Source organism: Nuphar pumila, chromosome 11 (assembly GCF_984573655.1).
Source record: "Nuphar pumila chromosome 11, dmNupPumi1.hap1.1, whole genome shotgun sequence".
Lineage (NCBI taxonomy): Eukaryota > Viridiplantae > Streptophyta > Magnoliopsida > Nymphaeales > Nymphaeaceae > Nuphar > Nuphar pumila.
In genome coordinates, this window is record NC_143259.1 from 96473961 (window position 1) to 96501273 (window position 27313).

The 27313-nt window shown below is 40.4% G+C and overlaps 1 protein-coding gene across 2 annotated transcripts in view; it reads right to left on the reverse strand.

Annotated features, from left to right (window-relative positions):
* Nucleotides 1–2319: 2319 nt before the first annotated feature.
* The window catches only part of LOC149822558 (CDK inhibitor P21 binding protein), a 39389-nt gene continuing 14395 nt past the window's right edge, over nt 2320–27313 (reverse strand). For both annotated transcript variants that reach the window (XM_089981122.1, XM_089981121.1), the window contains exons 4-8: nt 4609–4818; nt 4409–4474; nt 4076–4168; nt 3923–3973; nt 2320–2698 (exon numbers count right to left, since the gene is read on the reverse strand). In XM_089981122.1, coding sequence (XP_089837248.1) covers nt 2600–2698; nt 3923–3973; nt 4076–4168; nt 4409–4474; nt 4609–4818 — 519 coding nt within the window. In that variant the 3' untranslated portion in view covers nt 2320–2599. The remainder of the gene's footprint in view (nt 2699–3922; nt 3974–4075; nt 4169–4408; nt 4475–4608; nt 4819–27313) is intronic.

Sequence of the window (27313 nt, forward strand, 5' to 3'; positions counted from 1 at the left end):
TGGACACTTTTGAAAGTTGCCTAGATTCAAATCCCAACACTTATGTTTCTTTCAAAAAGTCCATTTGACACAAATTTTAAAAAAAACTTTCATTTTTTTATAAATGTGTTCAGCTCAAGCTTGGCTCGAACTCGACTCGTGTGCATCCCTACTTGTGGCCCAAAGGTATATGCTATGTCATAGGGATATGCCATTTTGGTGGTGAGCGTGTTACTGGTGACACTAGCAGACATGCTCGAACACCGACATGTATGATATTAATTTAATATTTTTTAAACAATATTGTATTATATCAATTTTATTTAAATAAAAAACTAAAAAACTCAATGTCCTCATATCCTATTTTTGAAAAATTCTCAAACTTTCAAGTCAAATCTGAATCCTGCGTCGGGTTCACGAATCATTGTGACATAGGTCATATGATACTTACATTGGGTAGTCCACATTTAGCTTGTGGAAAGTACATATATTTTTGAAAGACAATTGTGGAAAATATTATGTTGGCATATTGATAGGGTGAATAAAATGGCGAGTGTCACTAAGGATTACACAACCAATTTTGCTATTCCAACTGCAGATGCATAGCCTAACCGTGTTAAAAAGTTTGGTGATCTAACAACAAATATAGATAAGCAAAAACCTAGATATTCAAACGTTGTGACTCAAACCTATTGTCAACAAGTGGATCAGATTCAACTATACAAGATCCAAAAGAGTTGCAAGACTTCTCCAAGACTGGATCATATTCAAGAAGGCAAAACTAAGCTACTTAGGGGAATCGAGTATGCTGTCTCAAATCTGTAAGCTGATATTATAGGATCTAACTAAGATAAGGTTTGAATTGAATATTTTTATGATAGGCAAACCGGGGTTAGGCAGACCCCCACCAGTTATACAATGCACCATTGGGTTTTGAACTTGCAACGTCCCAACACAAGGTGACGTACACTAACAGCTCCTACCAAACAAGCGGAGCACCCGGTGGTTTGAATTGAATACTTATAACGAACTAAGGATGGGAAATGAATCGAGTAGCTCGTGGCTTGGCTCGCTATGAACTCGTTCGTCAGCCATGATCAGCTTGCTTACTTTAAACGAGTTGAGCACAAAGGGTTGATGTAGATAAGCTCGTGTAGATAAAAGACCGATTTTAAGTGTATTGTTTGTTACAAAAACTAATATGGTATAGCCTATTAAAATATATGGTTTTTAACTTTGAAGTTCAGGGTTCAGATCTCATTGGTTAGAATAAGTGCAATGTTTTATCACAAAATACATGGGATTTATTTTTATACGAGCCAGCTCAACATTGAGCCAACTTTGAGCTTGGTTTGCCTAGACACGAGCCCCAACACCTTCCCATCGTAATTGAGCCGAGCCCAAACACCTTGCATTATGAGCTCTATAGCAAACCTGTCAGTTGGTTCATACTCGGGAGATGTATTTAAAGATCTGGGTGGCTGATTTTAGTCCCCATCAAAACAATCTCAAACATTTGGTCAGGTCGACATGACGTCCAAATGAGTTTCTTTTCTTTGTGTGTGTACAGTGTTGTTTTTTATGAAACCAACCTTACAAATGTGATGTAAATGATTTGGTTAGTGGGAATCAGTTCTGTATATAAGCACAATTTTACAAACCTTGATTCAATGGCTTATAAATGGGTGATATTTTACTGGTTCATAAAACCCAGGAGCTGCTTCCTAGCATTTGAACCATGCTAAATCCATCTATGAGATCCGATTGGGTTGATATAACCGGCGCCTATAGTTTTTAGCTCATTTCAACTATTAAGTCGAAATGACATTTTAAAACGCATTAGCCGTTATAGTTTAAGCAAAAGTATAATTTAAGATATATAATAGTATATGATGACATATGATTTATGAAAGTACAATGACATGGGTCGACTGATCCACAATTCTACATCCCCCATCTACATCCATACCTAGCAGGTCAGGTACATCTTAGTGAGCCCACACTTGATCCACTCTATCTGTGTCGTATAGCTTTATAAGATATTGGTATGTTGAATGGTTGAGCCAATGCTGCAAAAATTGGGTTTTGAATCGAATCAGATTTCAGGAAAAAAAAACCTGAATTGGTTTGAATCAAATTGGTTTGAATCAAATTGTTTTGAATTAGTCTATTTATAAAAAAATGTTTTCGTTAAATTCAGGAAACTAGAATGTATCTAAAATGAGAACTTTCTATAGAGGCTTTCTTTTTTATTGTAGAAAAAAATGAGCCTCATGCACTTCTTCCTTTTGGAAAATTATTTTCAAGCAATCATGAAAGGAGAGAGAGAGAGAGAGAGAGAGAGAAGTAATTTGGGGAAAGCTAACAAAATTCCCCTTAATTAGCCATGCCAACAATCTCAGAGCTGCAACACCATATGTTCAGAATACATTTTTGTGGCCTAACTTTAGATTTCTTAAAAACCTCGCCTGGCAACATCTTAATTTCCAAATAATGATAACAGAAAACGACCATGAACTGGGAGGAAATTTTTTTGTATATTTTTAAAACAAAAAGAAAAATGATGAGCAGTGACAAATGATATGTGAGGATAATAGGCCTTAAGTTGTCCAACCACCGGCTATGATCCACTGACCAAAAACTTTAGCTCATCTCGGAATGCTGAGATTTTGTTAGATTCTACCACCATAACAAGTCCCATGCACGTATAACTTCTTAACTGCAATCAACAGAAAAAGAAAGTGATGAGATCTACGGATGTTGCAGAAAAGCAAACCATTGATACCAATAAACATTCCAAATAGACTTATGGTGTATTTGGGTAACGCCAAAACCTGGTTTGAAATCAATTTTTTTGCCAAAGCCCATCTAAGTAAAAAAAAGCCGGTCCCCTCAAGTTGAAAACTTATTTTATCGGGTTAGGGTTTTCCCACCCCTCAAAAGTCCCCCTCCCTCCTCACTGTCGTCCAGCCATTTCCGGCCGGCCAATGGTCAGGAAATGGCTGGAAAAATGTCTTTTTTTTTCAATTTCAAGGCATTGCTGGCCATTTCCCGGCCAGGCCACCAACTGGCTGGGAAACGGCGGGGATGGTGTCGCCCACACCATGGCCAACCGTGCAATCTTTTTTTGTTTTTGTTTCTTTTAGATAAAAGGGCTGGCAAGCCATTGGCCGGGCCAGTGTTGTCCAGCGAGGGCGGCACGGACCCAACCATTTCGCAGCCATTGGCTGGCTGACCGGCCATCCTTTTTTTTTGGTTTTAAGTTTTTTTTTTGTTTGGCTGACCATTTTCCGGCCAGCCACCAACTGGTAAACCGCTGGGCCGGTGTTGCCCAATGAAGGCAACACCAGCCTGGCCATTTTCCGGTGGATGGCTGGCCAGAAAATGACCTGCCTATTTTTTATTTAATTTACTTATTTTTGTTTAGTTTTGAGACCAAAAATTCGGTTTTTCCCTATGTCATCCAAACAGGGCGTTAGTTTCCAGAAAACTGAGTTTTCAAGCTTGTCATCCAAACAGGGCCTAATATGTTTGGTCATCCAAACACTTGGTAAACAAAGTTTGCCAAAAACCTGGTTTTGCCCTATGTCATCCAAACAAGGCCTTAGATTACTAGCAAAACAAATGGGAAAAGGCATTTTTGAGGATACAAATTTTCAGATATCCACAAAAAATGTATCATTTTTTCCCCCCACATTAATTTTGCCTTACACAAGGTGATCATAATAGATGCCTTGTTTAATTAACTGACAGCAGAAGGTGTTTGCAAACCAGAGCTCACTTTAATGGATGGTTCAATTTAAGATGTTCACCCTCATTAAATATATCAGTAAAGAACACAAAACAGAAAGGCTCTAAATATCAAAGTTATATTAATCAATTTTATCTGTGAAACTAAAAACACAATAATTGCAATAAAAGAAAAAAAAACGAGCCACTCTACCTCTTGAGGGACAATCTGCTGAGTTGGAAAAGTAAAGAACCATGAACATAGCTGAATATTTTAATAATCAAAATCAACACATCAATAAATATATTGGGAATATATAGAAAAAGTTGTAAGATCAACATCATTAGCCACCTCAAGTTAAAATACCTTGTGGAAAATTTCATCTTCTAGCTTCACATATATAACTGATTCCTCATTGTGACCGTTCATCATCCTATTGCTCTGACTACCAGTTTTCTTCTGAAAACGAGTGTACAGAAGATGCAATTTAAACAATGATATATCAGTTTCAACAGCTAGAAATTGATCAGATCATCTGGACAACCATCTAATTACAATCATAAATTTTGATGGAAAAACTGTCTGCCAACATGCTTAAGTCGTTTGGTGTGTGCAAATAAACATCTTGATGATAATTGTAAAAACTTTTTATGATCAAAGGGTGGGAAAAAGGCAAGAGAAAATAAAAGGTTGACAAACCTCGTAGATTCTTGTGATAATGAGATAGTATTTAAAACAAAATGAATCACGTAACACCTGTGTTGGCTACAAAGGAAAACAGAAAAGAGTAAGCATGTCTTTAGACATGGTATCAAACTAATGAATGAGACAAAAGGGAAACTATCTCGGGAGGCAGACATGATAAACAAAGTATACAACCATAACATAAACGAGCCTACCTCATCTTCTATAGCCCATGATATTTCATCAAATAAAGCATCATATAGTGGAGGCAAAAGCTGTATTGGGAGGTTTATCATACGCTGAGAGACCAAAAGGCCCACATCTGGAGCATGTTCTTCTAAAATTGTCTTTAAATAAGTTCTTACATCACTCTCATGACAAATTTGTAGTAGAAATTCCTTAAGCTCCATAATGCATTTGCGATCCTGATAGAAAAGACATAACATGATTAGTGGAACTATTTACATCGAATTTTGAAAAGCTAGCCTGAGACTCTACTCAAAAACTCAGGTAGGCAGGCTTTGAGTCTGTTCTAGTCCTGATCTGCAGAGACTGCAGTTAGATTCACAACAGTTCATTTTCAAATCAGCAACTAGGCATGAGTTATGACAAGAATCAGCCAGGTAATCTAGACAAAGCTCGAGACCCATTATGCAAGATTTTAAAATTCGGTTTGAAGTTAAATGCTTCAGAATGAGAAGGTCAAGTGTCATTAAAAGTACCACTGCTGCAACAGGCCAAAAAAACACCAATAAATTGCTAAAATTCTTGTGGAAGAATAATATAGCATAGCTTCTAACCTAGAATGGGTTTCCAATATAAAATGCCAAAAGATCCATTTCAAGCATTGGCAAACAAATAAACCAAATGGACTATTCGCTCAAACTCAACTCAGCGTTTCTTGAGCACACGCAGACTATGAGCCCAACAGGCTATAAGATCTGACATTTACTATTGGTATTCTGTTATCATAACACCATCTTTTATAACAATACCCATGAACTTATGGTATTTCCAAATATTAGACTTATAGTTTTGTCCCGCCCTCCCTGTGACTGCTTACAAGCATCACAACATAAAAAACTAGGAAGGTTAAGATGACAAAAACTATGGTATATATTTGTTTCAGAATTTATCATTTGGTACAAACAAACTTGATATGCATTTTCACAGAGCAAGTCGTCTGCCAGAAAAAAGAAAAGTACACCTGTTTCTAGAGTCTTGAAAACTGCAGCTCTGTGTCACATAGGTGCGGGTGAGGGTGTAGTGATGCGGCACTTTAAAAAAATTTGGGTGCGGGAGGGTATATATATATATATAATTTTTAACAGTTACGAGTAACAATAATAAAATAAAAAACAATTATCATAATATCATCAAATCAATTCATCATGCATGCAATAAATCAAATTAACAATCTACAATTCTATTCTTTATCATAAAAACTAACACTACAATTAAATCAACCTAAATATGTTATAGAAACAATCAAATAAGAAAAGCAGAAAAGAAGTAAATTATACTGTATACTAATAAAAAAATAATGCATAATTACAAATCAAAAGTATATCCTACACAATGTATATGAGGATGGGATAATGGATCTTAATTTTCTGCTTCATCATCAAATACATCATAAGAAAGAAGACTAGACTTAGGTAAGTTCATGTTTGTAATGTTGAAATCATGCTCTCCCTCTAAGTCAGACTCTTTTGGGTTTACATCCCAAAAATTTAGATGATCCTTTTCTGCATTACAAACTCAATTTGAAAATGTTAAATGCAAGTATATTTAAATGAAAAAACTAAGAAATAATCAAATAACTAAGAGAGCAATTAACACCTGTATTCATCATTGGTTCGCGAAAATAGTCGAAGATTAGAATGAACATGTACTAAATCCTCTGCACGCTTGCTGGTGAGTTTGTTTCTCTTCATATTGTGGATTTGGGAATATGTACTCTAATTTCTTTCACAATAGGATGAACTAGCAGGCTGGGATAACAATTTCAATGCAAGACGTTGGAGAAGAGGTGTTTTTGATCCAAATGTTGGCCACCATGTGATAGGATCTATATTCTCCTCATCTATCGCTATTAATGTCTGTCTATATAATCTCGAAGATGAAAATTTTTTAAACTCTTGTGTAACTTGATTTAGAATATGTGATTTTCGATAAAGTCTTACCATACACATATTTCTATGCCTTGATAGCTTTGGATCTAAATTTGAAGGGACACGACCAACACCACCTTCCTGACACTTCTTTGCATAATATTTGGGATTTAGAGAATGGGACATACAATGCAAATGATTGTTGCTCTTATCCCATCTTCTAACTAAAATTGAATAAATATAATTAAAAAATTCAGAATCATCCAATACAGGATTTTTTTCCTCATGTTTGAAAACTACAACTTGTGTTTTTTCAATCATATTATCTCACATTTCATAAACATTGTGAAGCATGGGCTCATCTTTATCAACTTCTCTCAACATTTCGCAAATAGGTCACGTAAACTAAAAGAAGTATACGTCTCTATCCCAAAACTCATCATCAACAATGAATTTCTTAATTTGTTAAGCCTTGACAACATCATCAACACGATAGAATGTCCAAATCTCATCAGTCACTATGTTAACCAAAGCATTCTTCACTTCCTTAATCCTTTTCACAATCATAATGATAGACACAAAACATGTTTTAGCAACTTCCAACAATTTCAGATCAAAATGCTTATTAAATATAGCATTAGCATGATGGTGGTTGACAACAGAATTCCTAAAAATTTTGACATTTTTTTCTAATTCGTCAATCCATGAACATAGAGCATATGCTGGTGAATTTTTTCTTCTTTGGGGTCGTAGATGCTCTTAAGAGCCAGATTCAAGCTGTGTGCTACACAGAAAATCCAAAAAATATGATGATACTCACTCTCCAAACTCAAAGTTGCACTTTTACAAACTGAAGTGTTGTCTGTGATGATTTGCACTACTTTCTAATCACTCACTTATTTTATTACTTCTATAAACAACCCTTTCAAATATTCAACATTTTTATATTGCCCAAATACATCAACTGCTTTCAAGAATATTGGGCCACTAAGCAAAGAAGCAATGAAATTAATCAATGGATGCCTTTGAATATCTTTTCACTCATCAGAAACAATGAAAACTTTGTTTTATTTCTATAAAAATTTCTTAATCTCTAGCAATCTCTCAATATTTGTCATTTCTTTTGCAAAAATTATCGTTCATAGTTTTTCTAAGCTTGGAGGTACATAGACACTCAAGTTATAATTTGCCAGTGAAGTAACTAAATCCTTCCAATAAGGATAGCTAGCTGCATTAAATGAAAGTGTAACGCCCCAAAATTTCGAACCTTATAATTTCTTTGAAATAGTTGAAAAATTTCTTTTCTTTACAGAGTTTGTTTTTAAAATTAGCGGAAACGATTTCTTTAAAAGAAAAAGGACAGGTTTGACAACCTTGGGCACGTTAGCGAGAAAACAAAGATTTACCATGGACGATCTGCAATAATACTTAGGAAACCATTTCTTCTATTTAAAGAGAGTATCAAGTTTGTACAAAATTTGAATTTCCTCAAGGGAAAACCGTATAAAAAACCAAAAATGTCCAGGAGAAGAACTACGAGCAAAAACAGTGGATCCTTAAATCATCTCGCAGTCGCGCCATCGCCTGATGTACCTATTCGTCACCTGTACCCATGAAATGGGTTAGTTTTGCGAAAAACTAGTAGGAGAGCACAAAGACAGAAAGAACTAAATTAGGCATGAATAATTGATGCAGGAGGTAGTAACGAGCAAACTAAGCAGATAGACTGAAGAAACAAGCTAAGTAACAACAAACTGAAAAGTGAGCATGCTCAATTTAGTTATTACTTGTTAACCGGCCATGCGGGTACATACATGACACGTGAGTCGAAACAGTCGAGTCCAAGCCGTTATGTTAAGTATTTTAAAATACCTCGGTTGTCTGATTGAATCCTATTCCTATGGAGACGACCGATGGTTGAGAGAGTAAGTCCCCAAGGCCTGATAGGGATGCATCAAACTTCTGCAGAAGTGTTAGGCTAACTATTGTAGCCCCAATCCCCCCTAACCTCCGATGACTGGGGAAGACGGGTCTTTCGCCCGTAAAAAGCCATAAATGGTCTGTCCATCGGAGTTGGTACCCTTCGTCCTCTCTCTTGACAAAGCCAGGTTGAATCGAGCGCGACGGGGTTTCTTAGTCGTTGCCTCATTCTTCATGCTCTGGTCCATTAGACCAAAACGAGCATCTTGCCTATGAAGGCGATCCCATTATTTTTTTATATGTGTTTTCAACAACGTGCACAAGGCACTAATCGAGGTCATAAGACCCTCTCATCCAATCGTCGTAGTACTAACATGCCTTGCATGTTCAAGAGTACACTTACGAGGAAAGGGATATAGGTCCTTAATCGGAGCCTCGGGGGTGTGTTTCGCAGAGATATAATGTTTTTTTTAAAAAGCTATTTTAACATTTCAAATCTTTCGAAACGACACACAACTTGCCAACATATGGCATGTGATTTTCTCGAATCTAACATCCGATGACGCAGTGTGTAACGCCCCAAAATCGTAGACTTGAAACCTTTTATGAAAAAGGTTGAAAGCTTTGAAATCAATCATTTATCAGAGTTTAAAACAGAAGTTCAGCGGAAGATCAGGTTCAAAACAACAAGTCCCTAGACCTTGGGCACATTACAACCAAAAAGCAGTTTCCCTCTTACAAACCGATTTGCAGTTCAAATAGATATTTTATTGAAATTAAAGAAGAATCACATTTTGGTAATACAGTTTTAGAAATGCAGAGTTATAATCAAAAGAGATGCTTTCAAAAAAACCTTATACCGCATCTATCAAAAGTATCCCCAGGAGCGCAACGTCAGGAAAGGGCATTGCCTTGAGTGCATCGCGTCATCATGCCATCGCAAGCTGTCTCAACCTGTTCACCACCTGCCCATGAAAATGGGTCAGTCACACAACAGACTAGTAGGGGTGCAAAGGACAAGAAAGAGCAGAAGCTGCAATAAGTAAGATAAACGCTAGCCCAAGCAAAACTAGCAGATCTAACCAAATGTGCTGTGGAGTAAGCAGAGCTCTAGTAAAGCAGACAGCTACGTAAAAGAGCAGGAAGGATCAGAGTGCTTAAACAGACCACTATAGCAACCTCACAAATATAATAGGTGAAGAGTAACTAACTCTATCCACCAGCCAAGCAAAGACAATTGCAAAAGACAGGTATTCATAACAACATTCGAAATAAATACAAGTACCATTATATGGTTCAGCCTATCGGCCAACAACTACATTAATCGTGATGCACAAGCTATTGCATCACAAGCAATTTGTAAGCTACACAAGATAAGCAATCAACTAGTATGAGAAGCTAGTTATCACCAAGCACAGAACTGCGTAAGCAGTTTAACCAATAAGGGTAACGCCTCGACCGGCGTACCTAGCTCAACGAGTAGCATACCTAACTACCGAGCTAACAAGCAAGCAAGCAATGCACGTCACAATATGCATATCTCAAGATCATGTGTATAAGTTATATCTTGTCTCATTACTGAGCAGGCCATTGTGGGTACGCACAAGGCAAAACGTAGAAACAGCCGAGATCGATTCGGGGGTCCATTATGCTATGTATTTTATTATACCCCGAATGACTGACTGAGTCCGCTTCCTAAGGGGACGGTCTGTGACCAAGAGAGTAAATCCCCAAAGGCAAACAAAGGCCCAATGGATGCGCATCCGTACTTCTGCAGAAGTGGCCCGAAGGATTTCCCCTAACCTCCGATGACTGGGGAAGGTCGGATCTTTGCCCGAGATTGCCATATATGACTGTCCATCGAAGTTTTGTACCATCCATCATCTCTCTTGATGAACCGTTCCGAATGAGCGCGACAGAGGGTTTCTTAACCACCGTCCCATTCTCATGCTCTGGTCTTTCAACCCAATCGAGCATCTTGCCTGTGAAGGCGCATGATTATTATTTAGGTGAGTTATACGCGCCATTGCGCGTTCGAGACAAGCACACAATTCACATCTTACTCACAGCAGTACGCATCGTAACTATTCACATATACAATCACAATGAAAAGGGGGTCAATCCTCAGTGAGGGTAGAAACATCACTCTTGTGATCTCAAACACATGCCATTGCATGTTCGAGGCAGACATAGGCCTCTCATCCTACTCATCGTAGTACGTAACGTACCTGTTCAAAAGTACAACCACGATAAGAGGGGTATGGATCTCTCGCAGGAAATCCCAATGCTTCTACTTTATAGAAGCCTGCAGTGAACTCATTCCAGTTCCAACTGATCGTGCTCGGGTCCTTTAGACAATCGCGAGCAATCTGCCTATTAGGCGAAAGCAACATAGCAGGATTAGCTTAATGTGTCAATACACGCTTAGAGGTTACTATAAACCTCTCGTCCTTCTCTTCGTGGTCCAAACATATCGTACGTAACTAAAGGTATAACTACAAGAGGAAGAACATGGATCTCTTATAAGATATCCAGCAATACCTTCACGAAGGAAGGTGCTACAATCATGGTTGAACCAGAAAGCCTAAAACTAGGTCTCGCATCAGAGGTGAGGTAACGCCGGTCTAGTGATGACGCAAGTACCTTGCTAGGATCCCCACCCCTAATCGTGCACCGGATCCTAAATAAGGTTATCTAAGTCGTATCGAATAGGCAAACTAAGGTTGTAACACATCTATCCCAAATACATCAATTTGGGAGGTCCGACCGCTACCTCTGATTTACAAGCTATACATCTAGAAAATAGGTTTGCACCTAAGACAATGTCTTTTGAGAACTGAAGTGCATAAGTGTGTGTCGTGGCTTGTAAGCCAAGTGAGACGATATACACTACGCACTCGAAGTTGCACTCAGAGAGTGCAATCTGACAAGAGGCAAACTCATGCACATACTAATACAAAGGTACGACGAGGGACAAGCCTCGGGGGCGAAGCCGCACCGCGAGGGCAGAACGCTAAAGCTCCACACGAGGTATGAGATCATACCTCGATCATCGTAACGCACAAGTAGGCAACTACGCAAGCGACTCGTGAGGTAGGAGATCCTACACTGACTACGCAAGTGTAAAGGACGACTCACGAGGCATAGGGTTGCACCTCGATAGATCGATAAGCGTAAACAAGAAAGACAGCATACGACAGAGATAAGAATACATGCATGAAGGGCAACGGCAAGGTAAGAACAAACACAAGCAAAAGGCAAGTGCAAGAGCAAGCACGACAGTACAAGAAAGTAAAGCACGAAGGGTAAAGCGAGGAGCAAAGCACATGGCGCATAAAGCGCGGGGCAACAAGTAAATGCAAGAAGGTAAAGTGCATGAGCATAAAGGAGGACCAGGCATCCTGGAGAATAAGGCAAACATAAGTAAATGCCAAGGCGCGAAGCGCGGGGCAACAGGAAAGTAAAGTGCGGGAAAGTAAAAAGGACAAGGATCGCGAAACCGCGTCCTTGAGTTAAAAGGCAGGAAATGTAAAGACAGAAATGAAAAGCCTAGGCACATATAGCGCGGCGGCGACAGAAAAGAAAGTGCAAGAAAGTAAAGAGGACAAGGATCACGAAACCGCGTCCTTGAAGGTAAAGACATACGTATATATATTATACGTATACATATATCATAATCTTTTAGTTATCTTTCTTATTTTAGCATTTATCAGTTCATTGTCCTTTCACGCAAGAATCCCCTACCTTAAGGGGTTGCGGGTCCTCGTACGCATGCAACGTAGGCAAAGAAGAGCTCGAGCCACAGAGGGCGAGCTGGATCCACCGTTCAACCTGGAGATCTTTGAACGTTAGTATATGCCACATAAGAAAAGAGAAGCAAACATAGCAAGGTCTCTTGCCTGCAGAAGGCAGCAGGAGCTCTGCATCCTGCAGACAAGGGTGCCAAAGGCAGGGGCCTCAGTCCTGCTTGGCAACAGTAGGAGAGGCAGGGAGCAGGAGCTCCCTGTCTGCTAGCACAAGGAAAGGCAGGGGAGGGAGCAGGGGCTCCCTGCCACACCAAGGCAGGGGGGAAACACCCCCTGTCAGAACAAGAGACAGGGGCGCAACCCCCTGCTGGCAGCAAGAACAAGGCAAGGGGGCAAAGCCCCTTGCCGAAAAACAGCAAAGATGCAGGGGGCAAGCCCCTGCTCTAAAACAAGAAATCAGGGGGGCTTCGCCCCCTGCTGGCACAATGCAGGAGGCAGGGGGGGCCGCCCCCTGCCGGCTCAATGCAAGAGGCAGGGGGACAGAACCCCCTGCCGAGGAACAACAGAAGAGCAGGGGGGCTCCGCCCCCTGCCGAGGAGCAACAGGCAAGCAGGGGCGAAGCCCCCTGCCGAAAAACAAAAGCAAAGACAGGGGGACAGAGCCCCCTGCCGAGAAAGCACAAGGACAGGGGGACAGAGCCCCCCTATCGACAGATCCTCAAAAAGGAAGGCAGGGGGCTCAGTCCCCCTACCGACCCACAGCAAAAAGGCAAAGGGGGGGTAACCCCCTGCCAGCAAGAAGCAACAGGGGGCTCAGCCCCCCTGTCGACCAACAACAAAGAGGCAGGGGAGGTAACCCCCCCTGCCAAAACAAAAGGCGACAGGGGGCTCAGCCCCCCTGTCGACCCACAGCAAACAGGGAGAGTGACAGGGGCTCAGCCCCCCCTCCCCCCATCGACCAAGAGCAAAAAGGCAGGGGGGGTAACCCCCCTGCCAAAACAAGAGGCGACAGGGGGCTCAGCCCCCCTGTCGTCCAACAGCAAAAAGAGTGACAGGGGGCGAAACCCCCTGCCAAGAAGAGCCAACGACAGGGGGCCCAGCCCCCTGTCGACCAAGAATAAAAGGAGGCAGGGGGGGTTTAGCCCCCTGCCAACCGACGATGATGACAGGGGGTTCATCCCCCTTGTCGATCCATCCTGCACACAGAAGAGAGAGAGAGGAGGGTTATACCTCCAAGATCAGGGGAGTCGCCAGGCCGGAAGATCGAAGGCTACCGGACGGAGGGTGGTGGTGTTGCCGAAGCTGGAAGGCTGTCACCGGTTGCTCGAGGTCGCTGGCGCTGATCGGCAGGTCGTCGGAGATCACCGCCCTCACAGCCCAAAGAGGGGGAAGAACGTGGTCGCTGGTGGTTGAGGAAGCTGGCAGCAAGCTGCCGGCGACTGAGGGGAGGGACGCAGGTGCCAGCGCCGTCGGGAAACCTGCCGGACCGAGGAAAGGTGGCCGCCTGCGTCGATCGCCGGCAACCGAAGACTGACGAAGGCCGAAAGGTGGTCGAGGACTTCGATCTCCAGCAGCAGCGAGGGTGGAGGGTCGACAGCGAAGATCGTCAGTCGTCGGGGAGGCTACCGGACGAAAACGCTCGCCGGCGTCTCTGATCGCCGGCGGCAACGTGAGGGGAGAGAGATCGGAGCAGAGGAGAGAGAAGGGGCAGCGATCGGGGACTCACTGGAGCTCAAAGGGGGAGAATCGTCGGTCGTCAGGGAGGCCGGCCGGACGGAATCGCTCGCCGGCGTCTCCGATCGCCGGCGGCAGCGGCGTGAGGAGGGGCGGAGCTGATGAGAGAGAAGGGGCGAGGGTTTTGCCCCTCGCCCGAGACACTGTGTCCTTTAAAGGACACCGACTTCTCGAGAAATCGAGAAGCCGGGGCACGGATCGGCTCGAGCTCGGATCCAGCCCGAATCCGGGTCCGACACAGGGGGCAGACCCTGACTCGTGTCCGACACGTGCCGGGCACGTGTCTGACACGAGTCGGACGCGATTTTTTTTTCCAGTCTTTACACAGTGTCTGGGTGCTATGTAAGTCACGACACTGGTTTTGATAAATGGGTTTCACAAATGAACCCATCACCCAACAACTTGATCTTGCCCCAGATCAAGGGTTTTCCCAAAACATATTGGGTAAAAATAGAGGAATAGGTATTCCTTTCGAATACGCTGTGGCGATGGCAAGGCAAGAACGAAAGACAATAAAGCGAAAAGTAAGAGCCTGGGCGCGAAGCGCGACGACAAACAAAAACAAGAAATGCGGAAGCAAAGAACAAGGATCGTGAAACCACGTCCTTGAATTAAAAGACAGTAAGTAGTAAATACGAAAGCAAAAGCCTGGGCGCAAAGCGCGACAACGAACTGAAATAGGAAATGCGAAAGCAAAGGACAAGGATCGCGAAACCGCGTCCTTGAATTAGAAGACAGTAAGTAGTAATTGCTAAAACAAAAGCCTAGGCGCAAAGCGCGACGGCAAACAGAAATAGGAAATGCGAAAACAAAGGACAAGGATCGCGAAACCACGTCTTTGATTTAAAAGTGTACTTATATACGTATATGTATATAAATATATCATTAAGTCCTTTCGATCTTTAATTATTTAAGCTTGATTTAATTATTTAAGTCCCTGTGCAACTTCTCCTACCTTGGGGTATTGCGAGAATGAAGCCGTCTACGAACGTAGGTGATCGTCGGTTTAGTTCGCGGGGCGCGAACGGGCTCCGTTGCGTAACACTGCAAAAGTACGTTGTTTAGCATGCATAAAACGAATAAAGATAGGGAGAAAACTCGGTTTCTCCGCAACTCAATGCAGGGGTCATCGGCCCCTACAGTTACGAAAAAGAACGGGGTAGGGTCCAATGACCCATGCCGTTAAAAGAGATAGGTGCAGGGGCCATCGGCCCCTGCCGAATATCTAAAGGAGGGCAGCCCCTGCCGTGATAACAGTAAGAGGGGCAGGGGCCAGGCCCCTGCTGAGTCTTCAAAAGGAGGGGCAAGGGCCTTAGGAGGCCCTTGCTGGGTTTTAAGGAAAAGAGGGGGAGTGCGAGGGCCAAAGCCCCCCCCCCCTGCGGCTTATCAGAAGAGGTGGCAGGGGCCAATGGCCCCTGTCGAGCCTCTGCTAGACAGGAAAGAGAGACAGGGGCCAGAGGCCCCTGTCGGTCAAGGGAGGGGCAGGGGCCATCGGCCCCTCCTGGGTTTCCAAGAGGTGAGGCAGTGTGAACATACTTTATGTTTCAATATTACTAGCCTTCGAGTACGTGCAGACAAAACGTAGAAACAACTGAGACTAGTTCGGGCATCTGTTATTCTATGTATTTTCAATAACCGAATAGCTAGTTGAGTCCGCTCTTAAAGGGACGGCTTTAGCCGAGATAGGATTCCCTAAAGGCTGATAAGAAGGGTCACAGATGCATCCAACTTCTGCAGAAGTGTTGAGCTAACTATTATAGCCCCTTTCCCCTAACTCCAATGACTGAGGAGGCCAGATCATTGCCCGTGGGGTGGTTGTTAACAACTTGTCCATTGAAGTTTTGTACCGCTCTGTCCTCTCCCTTGACAGACAACAAGAAGTGAATGGGTGCGTTAGGGATTGTTTAACTAACGACCCATTCTATGCTGTGGTCTTTAAACCACTCGAGCATCTTACCTGTGAAGGCAAATGTGAGGCCATTTTATGTGATTACAGCATTGTGCATTTAGCACTGTTAGAGGTCGCACGACCGTCTCATTCGATCATCGCAGTACTAGACGTGTAGTGCACGACTACAAGTACTCTAGGATGAAGGGGGTATAGCTCCTCAATAGAAGCCTCAACAGGAGTGTTTCACAAAGATGTAATGTTTATCAACTTTACTTTTGACATTCTTTATCTTTTGAAACAGTCAGTACCTTGTGCCAACATTATGCATGCGATTTTCTAGAATCTCATCCGCTATCGGGGTATCTACATGTCTCGCATGACTCGATACCGGCCTCGATAGACGGGATACAAGTTTCTCAACAGAACCCCTGCTAAAGAGTTCGCTCGAACCCCAACTCGTCTTCAGGACTGCGTACTCGAAGAGTCAGGATCCTTGCGAGGTATCCCTCTCCTTAAACGAGGATGTAACACTAGCTCCCAACTCAACTCTCGTCGCAAGAGAGAGAGTTGTGAATGCCCCTTGCATCCTCCACGAGGATGCCTTTAAGGCATACGCAAAGAGCGAGAACCTGCACGTCATCTGCAATAGCAAGGCAATACCAACACATGAGCAAAAGCAAGAGCCTAGGCGCAAAGCGCGATGGCAAGGTAAAGGCGGTAAGCAGAAGTGCAACGCAAAACCTCGGTACAACGCGCAACGGCAAGTAAAAACTGTAAGCAGGAGTACAACGCAAAACCTCGACGCGATGCACGACGACAAGTAAAGACTGATAGAAGGTAAAGGGCAAGGATCGCAAAACCGCGTCTTTGAGTTAAGTGCATACTCGTATAAATATATATATATATATATATATATATATATATATATATATATATTTAATGGTCGTTTTTAGTTAGTTGAACTTAATTCAATTATCCAAGTCTTTTGTGCAATCTTTCCCTACCTCGGAGAGTTGCAAGATTGTTGTCGTCTGCGGGTGTACACGATTGACGGCTCGGGTCGCGGAGCGCGATCCGTCGTAGCTGCAAATATGCGATATTAACATGCAACCAAGACAAAAGCAAAAATAAGGAGAAGACTCTGTTAAAATGTACCTATTATATATATGCATATATATATATATATAAATTCTGTATATTACATCAATACCCGATAGGGGTATTTTTGTAATTTCACATAGTTGTTTTAGAAAACAACTATTTTTCTTTTTTGAATAAATGTAATTTTTATTTTTATTTTTTTCAATTCTTTTTTATTCTTTTTGAGGACCTAAAGGGGCTCCAACATAGAAGTCGTTGGAGCCCCCAACGGTCACAAATGTGATCGTTGGGGGCTCCCAACGACTCTATGGGAGCCCCCTTTTGGCTCTCCTTTTGAGGCCCTTTGGCCCTCCTTTTTCCTCCTCTTCCTCTTGTATAAATAGGGGTGACCCCCTTGTGTATTCTTATCTTGGAGAGCTTCTCTCTCTTTTCAATAAGAGGCTTTGTATATTGTTGCCTTCTTAAAGGCTTGTGTTTGTATTGTCCCTTCGTGGACTTGTGATATTTTCTCTTTTATTCATTGTTGTATGTGCTTGTATGCACTCTTTATATTTCCGCAATATCTCATTACATGGTATCAGAGCCACTCGATTCTTGAAGGAAATGTGTGGTTCGTGTATCTCATATTTTGGTGAACATCTTCTCACTTCTTGGCAACATCATGGAGACAAAGATTGATCTTTCTTTCAAGCTCAATGGAAAGAACTATATGATGTGGGCATCGACAATGGAGAATAATCTCAAAGGAAAGAAGCTTTGGGGTTATGTCATGGGGACTGTTCCGGAACCTAAGCTTATGCTCACGAAGATGGAAGAAGATCAAGAAAAGGCTCTTGAGGGAGATGCTCGTCTCAAGGCCATTGAAAATCATCAAAAGGAAGTGGAAGATTGGGAAAGCAATCACGCAAAAATCCTTGCGTGGTTTATGAACAATGTGGAGCTTAAGGTATGTGCTAATATAGCTAAATTTCGTAGAGCCAATGAAGCTTGGTCCTTTATGAGGGGTATGTATACCCAAAAGGATCTTGCAAGAGCATACTTCTTGCAAGAAAAGGTTAGAACCACCAAGCAAGGTGATTCTAGCATTCAAGACTACTATAGTGCCCTAAACCCACTATGGGATGAATTGGCTCTCTTAGAGCCAAAGTGGGTTTCTATGGAAGATGTTGATTTAAGACAAAAACAAATGGAACAAGAGCGATTGTTTTAATTTCTTTTTGGGCTACGTCCCGAATTTGAGCAAGTGAGATCCTCACTTCTCCATAGATCTATTTTTCCTCCTATTGAGGATGCTATTGCCGAAATCACTCAAGAGGAGACAAGGCTTGGCATGAGTAAGCATGTTGATGAAGTCCTTGCCGTATCCAAACCGGGTAACAATGTTAGAACCTATAAGCCTCCTCATTTTGGGAAACAAGGGAACTACAATGGAGGAAGAAAAATGATTGTGTCATTATTGCAATGAGCCGGGTCACATTAGACTCGCTTGTCCAAAGCTTATGGGAACCTTCAAGCCTAAAGTAGCCTCTCTTGAAGAAACCACCACCAAAGAAGATGAAGGCAAAAACAATGACATTAAAGAAACTCTTGGACAAATATCTATGGCTCTCCAACAAATGCTAAAAGTTTCTTCCTCCACATCGGGTGCGGCCATTGCTTCAACATCATCACCCGGTACGTATTCTTGGATCCTTGATTCCGGAGCTTCTTTTCATATGACCCCTCATGAAAATGCACTTAGTGATGTTTGCATCAATTCAAAGGACTCTTGTGTCTCAACGGCCGATGGAACTTTTTTGAAAATTTCAAGTATTGGCTCTTTTAAAAATTCACAAAATTTTTGTGTTCCAAAAGTAAGAGTTGTTCCCAAATTAAATTTAAACTTTTTTTCGGTTTCTCAAATTGCCGACCATGGATGTGAAATATCTTTCTCATCTAATGGTTGCTTTGTGCAGGATCTCCGGTCCGGGAAGCGGATTGGGCAAGGCCATAGAAAGGGAGACCTCTATTATATGGACCATCTTGATCTCCCTACAAACTTTTTTTGTTCTTATGTCCAAGAAAAAAATATGGAAACTTGGCATAAAAGACTTGGTCATCCAAGTTATTCCAAAATGTATCTCTTTCCTTTTGGAAACAAATTTTGTAAGGAAAAAGAAATTAATTGCAAAGATTGCATTTTTGGAAAAATGAAGTCTATTCCTTTTCCAACTAGATCTTTTTTCTCATCAAGGCCTTTTGAATTGGTGCATTCGAATGTTTGGGGTCCTTCTCCGGTTATGTCTAAAGGGGGCTATTCATATTATGTTACGTTTATTGATGACTTTACTCGGTATGTTTGGATTTATTTCCTTAGTCATAAGTCGGAAGTATTTACTTTCTTTAAAGATTTTCATAAAAAGGTTCAAAATCAATTTCAAAGTAACATATCTATTTTAAGATCCGATTCCGGTGGTGAATAGTTATCTCACGAATTCCAAAACTATTTAAACCAAAATGGCATTTGTCATCAAAAGTCATGTCCTAGGACTCCTCAACAAAATGGCCTAGCGGAAAGGAAACATAGGCACATTATAGAAACCGCTAGAACATTACTTGTGTCTAGAAATATTCCAAAAACTTTTTGGGCGGAAGCCGTTCTTACCTCAACCTATCTAATCAATAGAATGCCCTCTTCTAAGTTAAAAAATGCTTCTCCCTATGAGAAACTCTTTAAGTTTTCACCCGATTTTAATCGACTTCGTATTTTTGGTTGCAAATGTTTTGTCCTACTACATAAAAGGGATAAGTTATCTCCAAAAGCAATTGAATGTGTATTTTTTGGATATGGTGAAAATCAAAAAGGGTATAGATGTTATGATTTTAAGAATGATAAACTATATGTTTCAAAAGATGTAACATTTCTCGAAGAAGAAAACGGTTTTGATAAAATAGAAGAGACAAATGAAATCGATTATATATTCTTATATGATCTTATTGATGACATACAAGAAGATTCTCTTGAAAACATAGATGACACTCACGAAGTATCCCCTCTTGACATAACACTCTCAAATGATAGTAATTCAAATACAAATGTTCATGATAGTGATGCCAATATAAATGTTTACTCAAGAAGAAATCAAGAAAAACCTATTAGTGCCCTCGAAAAATACTCTCAAATTTCCGAATCCATTGAGGAACCACAAGTTAGACATTCTTCTAGAATATCAATACCCCCAAATAGGTTTGTATCCTATGATTCTTTAACTCCCAACTATCGGGCATGTTTGATAACTCTACATTCTTATTTTGAACCGGCTCACTATAATCAAGCTAAATCTATACCTCATTGGGTTGAAGCAATGCAAGTTGAACTAAATGCTTTAAAAAAGGCCAATACCTGGGAAGTAGTTGATCTACCCTCACACAAAAAACCTATTGGTTGTCGTTGGGTCTTCAAAGTTAAAACTAAAAGCGATGGCTCTTTAGAACGATATAAAGCCAGACTGGTTGCTAAGGGATACTCCCAAGAATATGCTATTGATTACGAAGAAACATTCGCCCCCGTAGCTCGTATGACTAGTGTCCGAACCTTAATAGCTGTCGCATCAACCAAAAAATGGCCTATTTATCAACTTGACGTAAAAAATGCTTTTTTAAATGGAAGTTTAAGTGAAGAAGTTTATATGGATCCAACACCCGAAATAAATATTAAGCAAGGTCAAACTCTTCGGCTTTTAAAGGCATTATATGGTCTTAAACAAGCCCCTAAGGCTTGGTATGATCGTTTTAGTGATATCATGATAAAATTAGGATTTCATTCTTGTTATACTGACACTGCTCGTTTTGTTAAAAATGCAGGTTCTAGTATCATAATTTTGTTGCTTTATGTTGATGATATGATTATCACTGGAAATGATCAAAATAGTATTATTAATGTTAAAAATATGTTGAAAGATAATTTTGATATGTCTGATTTAGGTTTTCTCAGATATTTTCTTGGAATTGAGGTTGCATATTCTCCTAGAGGATATATTTTGTCACAGATGAAGCTTGCTGCAGATATATGTTCTAAGTCTGGGATTTCTGATGATAAGAAGGTAGAGACTCCCGAGGTTATTAATGCCAAATTGCGGTTAGAGGATGGGGTTCTTCTGGAAGATCCTACACCGTACAGACAACTCATTGGGTCTCTTACATATTTGACCATCACCAGACCAGATATCACTCATGCGGTTCACTCAGTCAGTCAATTTCAGCATGCTCCTACAACCGTGCATATGAGTGCGGTTCTCCGAATCATCCGCTACATTCGGAATATCATCAATAAAGGGCTATTTCTATCCTCCTCTTCCCCTTTGGATCTTCTTGCTTATACTGATGCAGATTGAGGAGGTAATCCCAATGATCGAGTCTCAACTACTGGTTTTTGTGTCTTTTTAGGGGACTCATTGATTGCCTGGCGATGCAAGAAGCAGCAGAAAGTTTCACTATCATCCACTGAAGCAGAGTACCGGGCGATGGCCACCACAACAATGGAACTTGTATGGCTTCGCAGTTTGCTTAAAGATATGAGAGTTGATATTACTGAAGCCTCAAAGCTGTGTTGCGACAATAAGAGTGCCATCTATATTGCGAGCAATCATACTTTTCATGAACGTACGAAACATATCGAAATGGATTGCCACTATGTTCGTGACGAATTTTTACGAGGAACTATTGCTCTGCCATATGTCACTTCAGAATATCAGTTGGCGGACTTCTTCACTAAAGCTCTTCCGGCTCCTCGCTTCATGTTTCTTCTTGGCAAACTTTCCGTCATTCGCCCGTAAAGTTTGAGGGGGGGTGTTAAAATGTACCTATTATATATATGTATATATATATGTATATATATATATATAAATTCTGTATATTACATCAATACCCGATAGGGGTATTTTTGTAATTTCACAAAGTTGTTTTAGAAAACAACTATTTTTCTTTTTTGAATAAATGTAATTTTTATTTTTATTTTTTTCAATTCTTTTTTATTCTTTTTGAGGACCTAAAGGGGCTCTAACATAGAAGTCGTTGGAGCCCCCAACGGTCACAAATGTGACCGTTGGGGGCTCCCAACGACTCAATGAGAGCCCCCTTTTGGCTCTCCTTTTGAGGCCCTTTGGCCCTCCTTTTTCCTCCTCTTCCTCTTGTATAAATAGGGGTGACCCCCTTGTGTATTCTTATCTTGGAGAGCTTCTCTCTCTTTTCAATAAGAGGCTTTGTATATTGTTGCCTTCTTAAAGGCTTGTGTTTGTATTGTCCCTTCGTGGACTTGTGATATTTTCTCTTTTATTCATTGTTGTATGTGCTTGTATGCACTCTTTATATTTCCGCAATATCTCATTACAGACTCAACTTCTCCAATACATAGGGCTGGGGCTGGGCTGAACGACTCTTGCCGCCAAAAGAACAGGTGCAGGGGCTAGGCCCCCACTGGTTATTTTAAAAAGGCAGGAGCCTTTGGCCCTGCTGAAAATGTACAAAGGGCAGGGGGCCATCGGCCCCTGCTGGAAAAGATAAAGAGGCAGGGACATAGACAACACGAGCTGATGACTCACGCTTACTAGAAATCCCTCGTTGAAGACCAACAATTGCAATGATCTATCCCCATCACGATGTAGTTTCCGAAATTTACCCGGGCCTGTCGGCCAAGGGTATAGACCCGTGCACAAAGGGCAGGGGGCCATCGGCCCGTGCTGGCAAGCAAAAAGGGCAAGGGCCTTCGGCCCCTATTGGAACAGAAAAAGGGGCAGAGAAAGAGAGAGATGCAGGGGGCCAACAACCCCCCTGCGACTTTAGGGAGCGGAGGCAGGGGCCAAAGCCCCCCCCCCGTCGGCTTGCTAAACAAGGAAACGAGACCAAAGGCCCCTATCGATCTCTTAGAAGAACAAGAAGCAGGGAGGAGGCTCAGCCCCTCCCCTGCCGTAACAGGAAGTAGGGAGGGGGCTTAGTCCCTCCCCTACCGTAAAAGGGAGCAAGGAGTGGGACTCAGCCCCTCCCCTGCCGCACGGAGATGCAGCGAGAGGGCTCGGCCCCACCCCTGCAACCAAAGGGCACCAGGAGGGGAATCGGCCCCTTCCCTACCCTGCACGACACAGGGAGGGGCTCCGCCCCTCCCTCGCTAAAAGAAGGTCGCAGGGAGGGGGCTTTGCCCCTCCCCTGCGATCTAGGGCAGCAGGGAGGTGGCTCGCCCCCCCCCTCCCTGCGTAACGGAGAAACGAGCCCTGCGTAACGGAGAAACGAGGGGAGAAAGAGAGAGAGACAGACGAAAGAGGAGAAGAAGGGGAGGAGAGGGGCGATAGTGCGTACCTGGGGAGGTGTTAAAATATGTGTATTATCGTCATTTGTAATCTGGTATATATTTATATTCATATATATATATATATAGATACATATACATATGTATATATATGTATATGTATCTATATATATATATATATGAATATAAATATATATTCTTTATTCACCCAAAAGGGTATTTATGTAAATTCCTGTTTTGCGCATATTCCACTTTGGAATATTGCTTGTAATTTTCCATTTTTATTTTTTATTTTTCTTCTTTTTTCCCTTTTTAATTTTCGGCTTTTGTGCCACATAGGGAGGCTCCCCAAAGAGTCGTTGGGGAGCCTCCAACGGTCACATATGTGACCGTTGGGGGCCCGTTGGGGGCTCCCAACGACTCTCTTGGGAGCCCCCTTTGTGGCTCCTTTTCTTGCTTATAAATAGGGGCTCTCCCCTTTGTATTTTCTCACTTCTTGAGGGAGCTTATGCTCCATTGTAATGGGGTTTTTACCCCTTGTCCATTGTTTCTTCAATAATATGCAACTTATGACTTTATGTCATATTTTTTCCTTTTTATGGGTTTTATGGGTTAGCACATTATGTGCTTGTGTTGTTTCCCTTTAATGGGTATATTTGCACTTCACGTGCATAAGTATGGGTTCATTATTGAACCCAATGTATTCCAACTCACTTTCTAACATGGTATCAGAGCAGGGGTTGAGATTGAGTTGCTCTTTGGTGCATCGGGAAGCGTGGTATTCAAGAATTTGTTAAAGAAAAATGGTGAAGTATTCGTTTCTCTCTATTGTCTTATTGTTATTCGGTATGCATTCTACTTCTTTGAGTATTGTATGAAGAATGTAATGTGTTCTTTTCTTTATGTGTGTTTTTTGTCATTATGTCTTTTTTGAGTTACTTGCTACTCTATTGAATCATTTTCGTATGTTTTTCTTTGAAAAACTTTAAATGATAACTTGTTTGGCGAAAAATTAGATATATGATTGCTCAAAACTTGCTTTAATGGGTCGGTAAAAATTTATGACCGTTGGAACTTTGAATTTACATTTTTAAACCTAACCTTATTTATGAAAATACCTTTATATGAATGTTTAGTCTTTAAAGAAAGGTATGTTAAGATTAAAATGCTTGTGAAATGTAGTTTTTTTTGAAAAATGTTTGGCATATATGAAAAATTCCATATTATGTGTCCGTTCTATATGAGCAACATTTAATTAAGAAAGTTTTTTTTTTATAATACCGGTTGAATTAAGTTTTAAAATGGTCTTATGGAATATGGTGATTTTCTTTCCATCTTTACACTCTTAAGGATGTTTTCAACATTTAGAGAGTTCTCTCTCTTTTCAATAAGAGACATTTATATTTTTATGTTGTGATTGTCTCTTGTGGGTTTTGGTGTTTGCCCTTTTTCATTAGTGAATGTTGTAAGTGCTTAATGCACTCTTTTGCTTTTCCGCATATTTCATTACAAAAGTTATGGTCTTCACTAATGTTTATTGTGTACTTATTTCATTAGGAGTAGGTAATAATCTATTAAGACATGTTTTTTGATAAAACTTAAGAGTGTTAAATTTTTCCTCAATAAATGTTTACTTTTTATTTAAGCCATAGTACAATCTTATTTATCATAAGGTTTTGTTAATGAATCTATTTTGTTGGGATTTCTTCCACTTTAATGGAGTTTTCTCCTTCTTTGGGAGTTGTATATGTTTTTTGTTCAAACTCTCCTTAAGGAGCCTTTTGGTCCTTATAATCTTCTTGTGAGTATATACTCTTTTATGAAGATTTCATGATTGTTTATCATTTTTAAGTTGAAATAGTAAGATTTCATAAGTTTTTCGAACTTCACCATCTTTATGAATGCCTATATTGGCTTAAGTTTGTTATTTTTTGAACTTCACCAACTTCACCGTTTAATTGCACCTTATGTCTTTCATAGTTAAGACTTGTTTGTTCCAAATCAGTTCATACACATGATGTTGCTTAATATTTCATGTTATGTAAGCCTTTTTTGGTGTACAAGACTTCTTTTGAAGATTAAGCATAATTCGTGTTTATGCAAAATTGTTTTGATGGATTATATTGGACCTTTGATTCAATTTGTTAATCGGTCCTCTTTGTAAAAACTTTTATTTGGAAAACGATTCCTTATGTGTTTATTGCCCTTTTGTGGCATTTATGTTTGTCCATCACATGTTATTTAATGCATCATTTATTTGGCCTTAGTATTGTTATATTAGAGATGTTTGTCGAGGTGAGTTATGGGCACCTCGTGTTGTATCATTTTTAGATTGTCCACCTTCCATATTATAGATGGTTGTTGAGGTGAGTTATGGGCACCTTGGGACTCTAAAATGATTTGTTATTTGATCTCTAATTATGAGTGTGTCACTCATCTTTTCTCTTGTGCCATTGATATTATGGATGCTTCTATGTAAATGTGATGGACATATGGTATTTGAAACCTTAAATGCTTTAAGGTACATTTAAAATCAAGATGTTTTGGGATTATAGCCCAACCTTTTATTTGTTTATGAATCTTATGAGTGCCTTTGCACATTTGTGATTCCGTATGTTGTGCTCGTTGTGCACATGTGTTCTTGTGTTTTTTCACAAGTGTTCTTGGTGTGTATGTTCACACATTTGTTCTAAAGAATATTATTTTATCGGTTGTAGTATCTTGTTGAAGATACGTTTTACTTGCATTTATTCTAAAATGTTATTATGAGTATTCTTTTTTAAAAAAAGAATATTGTTTCATTCGAGGTTTATTTTCATTACAAGTTTATTGCCTCAAAAGTCTTTTCCTTTTATGCCCATTATCTAAGTGTCATCATATGTAGACAAGAATTTTATTACACATTCGTGTGTTTTTAGCCCTTTGTTGGCTTTTGCTCTCTTGGTCTAGTAGCTGAACACACTTGTCTTGAGTGATCTTATATGTAGACAAGACACGTTGATTCACACCATCGTGTGTGATCTTAGTCCATGTTGGCGTTTGTGTTCTTGTTCTAGTCGCTTAGATGTATGTCCATGGTTGACTTATTTCACTCATTTCAAGTGCCATCTTATGTAGACAAGATATGCATTGTGTTTTAGCCCATGGTTGGCTTATTACTCTTGTTCTAGTAGCTGAACATACTTGGTTTTAAGTGTATTTTTTACGTAGACAAGAGATACTTTTTAGTCCATGTTGGCATGTATTCTCTTGTTCTTGTCGTAGATGCACTTATTTCAAGTATTATTATATGTAGACAAGAGGTTCTTTTACACACCTTTGTATGTGTCTTTGCCCTTTAATGGCTTTTATATTCTTGATCTAGTAGCTTATACACTTGATTTATGAGTCTTGGAGGACTAATGAGGTAGTTGTTTGTAATGGATGAACTATTGTTGAATTTTGCAAAATTTCATTCATGACTTGTGTTTTTCAAATGAATCATATTTTTGATATGCATATCAAGTTGATTTCTTAACATTTAATCGATATATTAAGTGCTTATGGTTTTTGCCACCCTTATATGTAGAATGTGTTTTTTGTCAATTAAGTGTGACTTTCATAATCAATTTTAAAACCTTGTGAACTCTTGGGTTTATTTTGCCTAAAGTATGCTTGGAAACTTCGTTTCTCTTGTTTGGGACTTCATTACATGTTTGAAGCATGATCATTAATGAGTTCTTTAAGTATTAATTCATTTAATGATAAGTATATGCATATGCTCTTTATGGCCTTTTTTGGGCTCTCATTCAATAAAGCATAGGTATTTTATGCCTCTTCGTAGGCTTCTTGTGGTATCCCTTTGTGGATCATTTTGTTATTCCCCATTATGGGGTTATATTTGTCCAATGTTGGACCTTATGAATGCATTATGCATTCTTGCAATTTATTTTTGCATAATTTGCTTCCGCTCAGTTTGTTTTAACATGATGTATGATTTTGAAACTTTAAGTGTCATTTCTGCATAATTTGCATAATTTCTAACATAGGTCATCCATAATTATGCTAGTTAGAAATGGTCCATTTGAGTAAAAGTGCAAAGATATGTTTTACTTGTTTCTTTGTTGATTCTTTACAGGATCGCTAAAGATGTGGA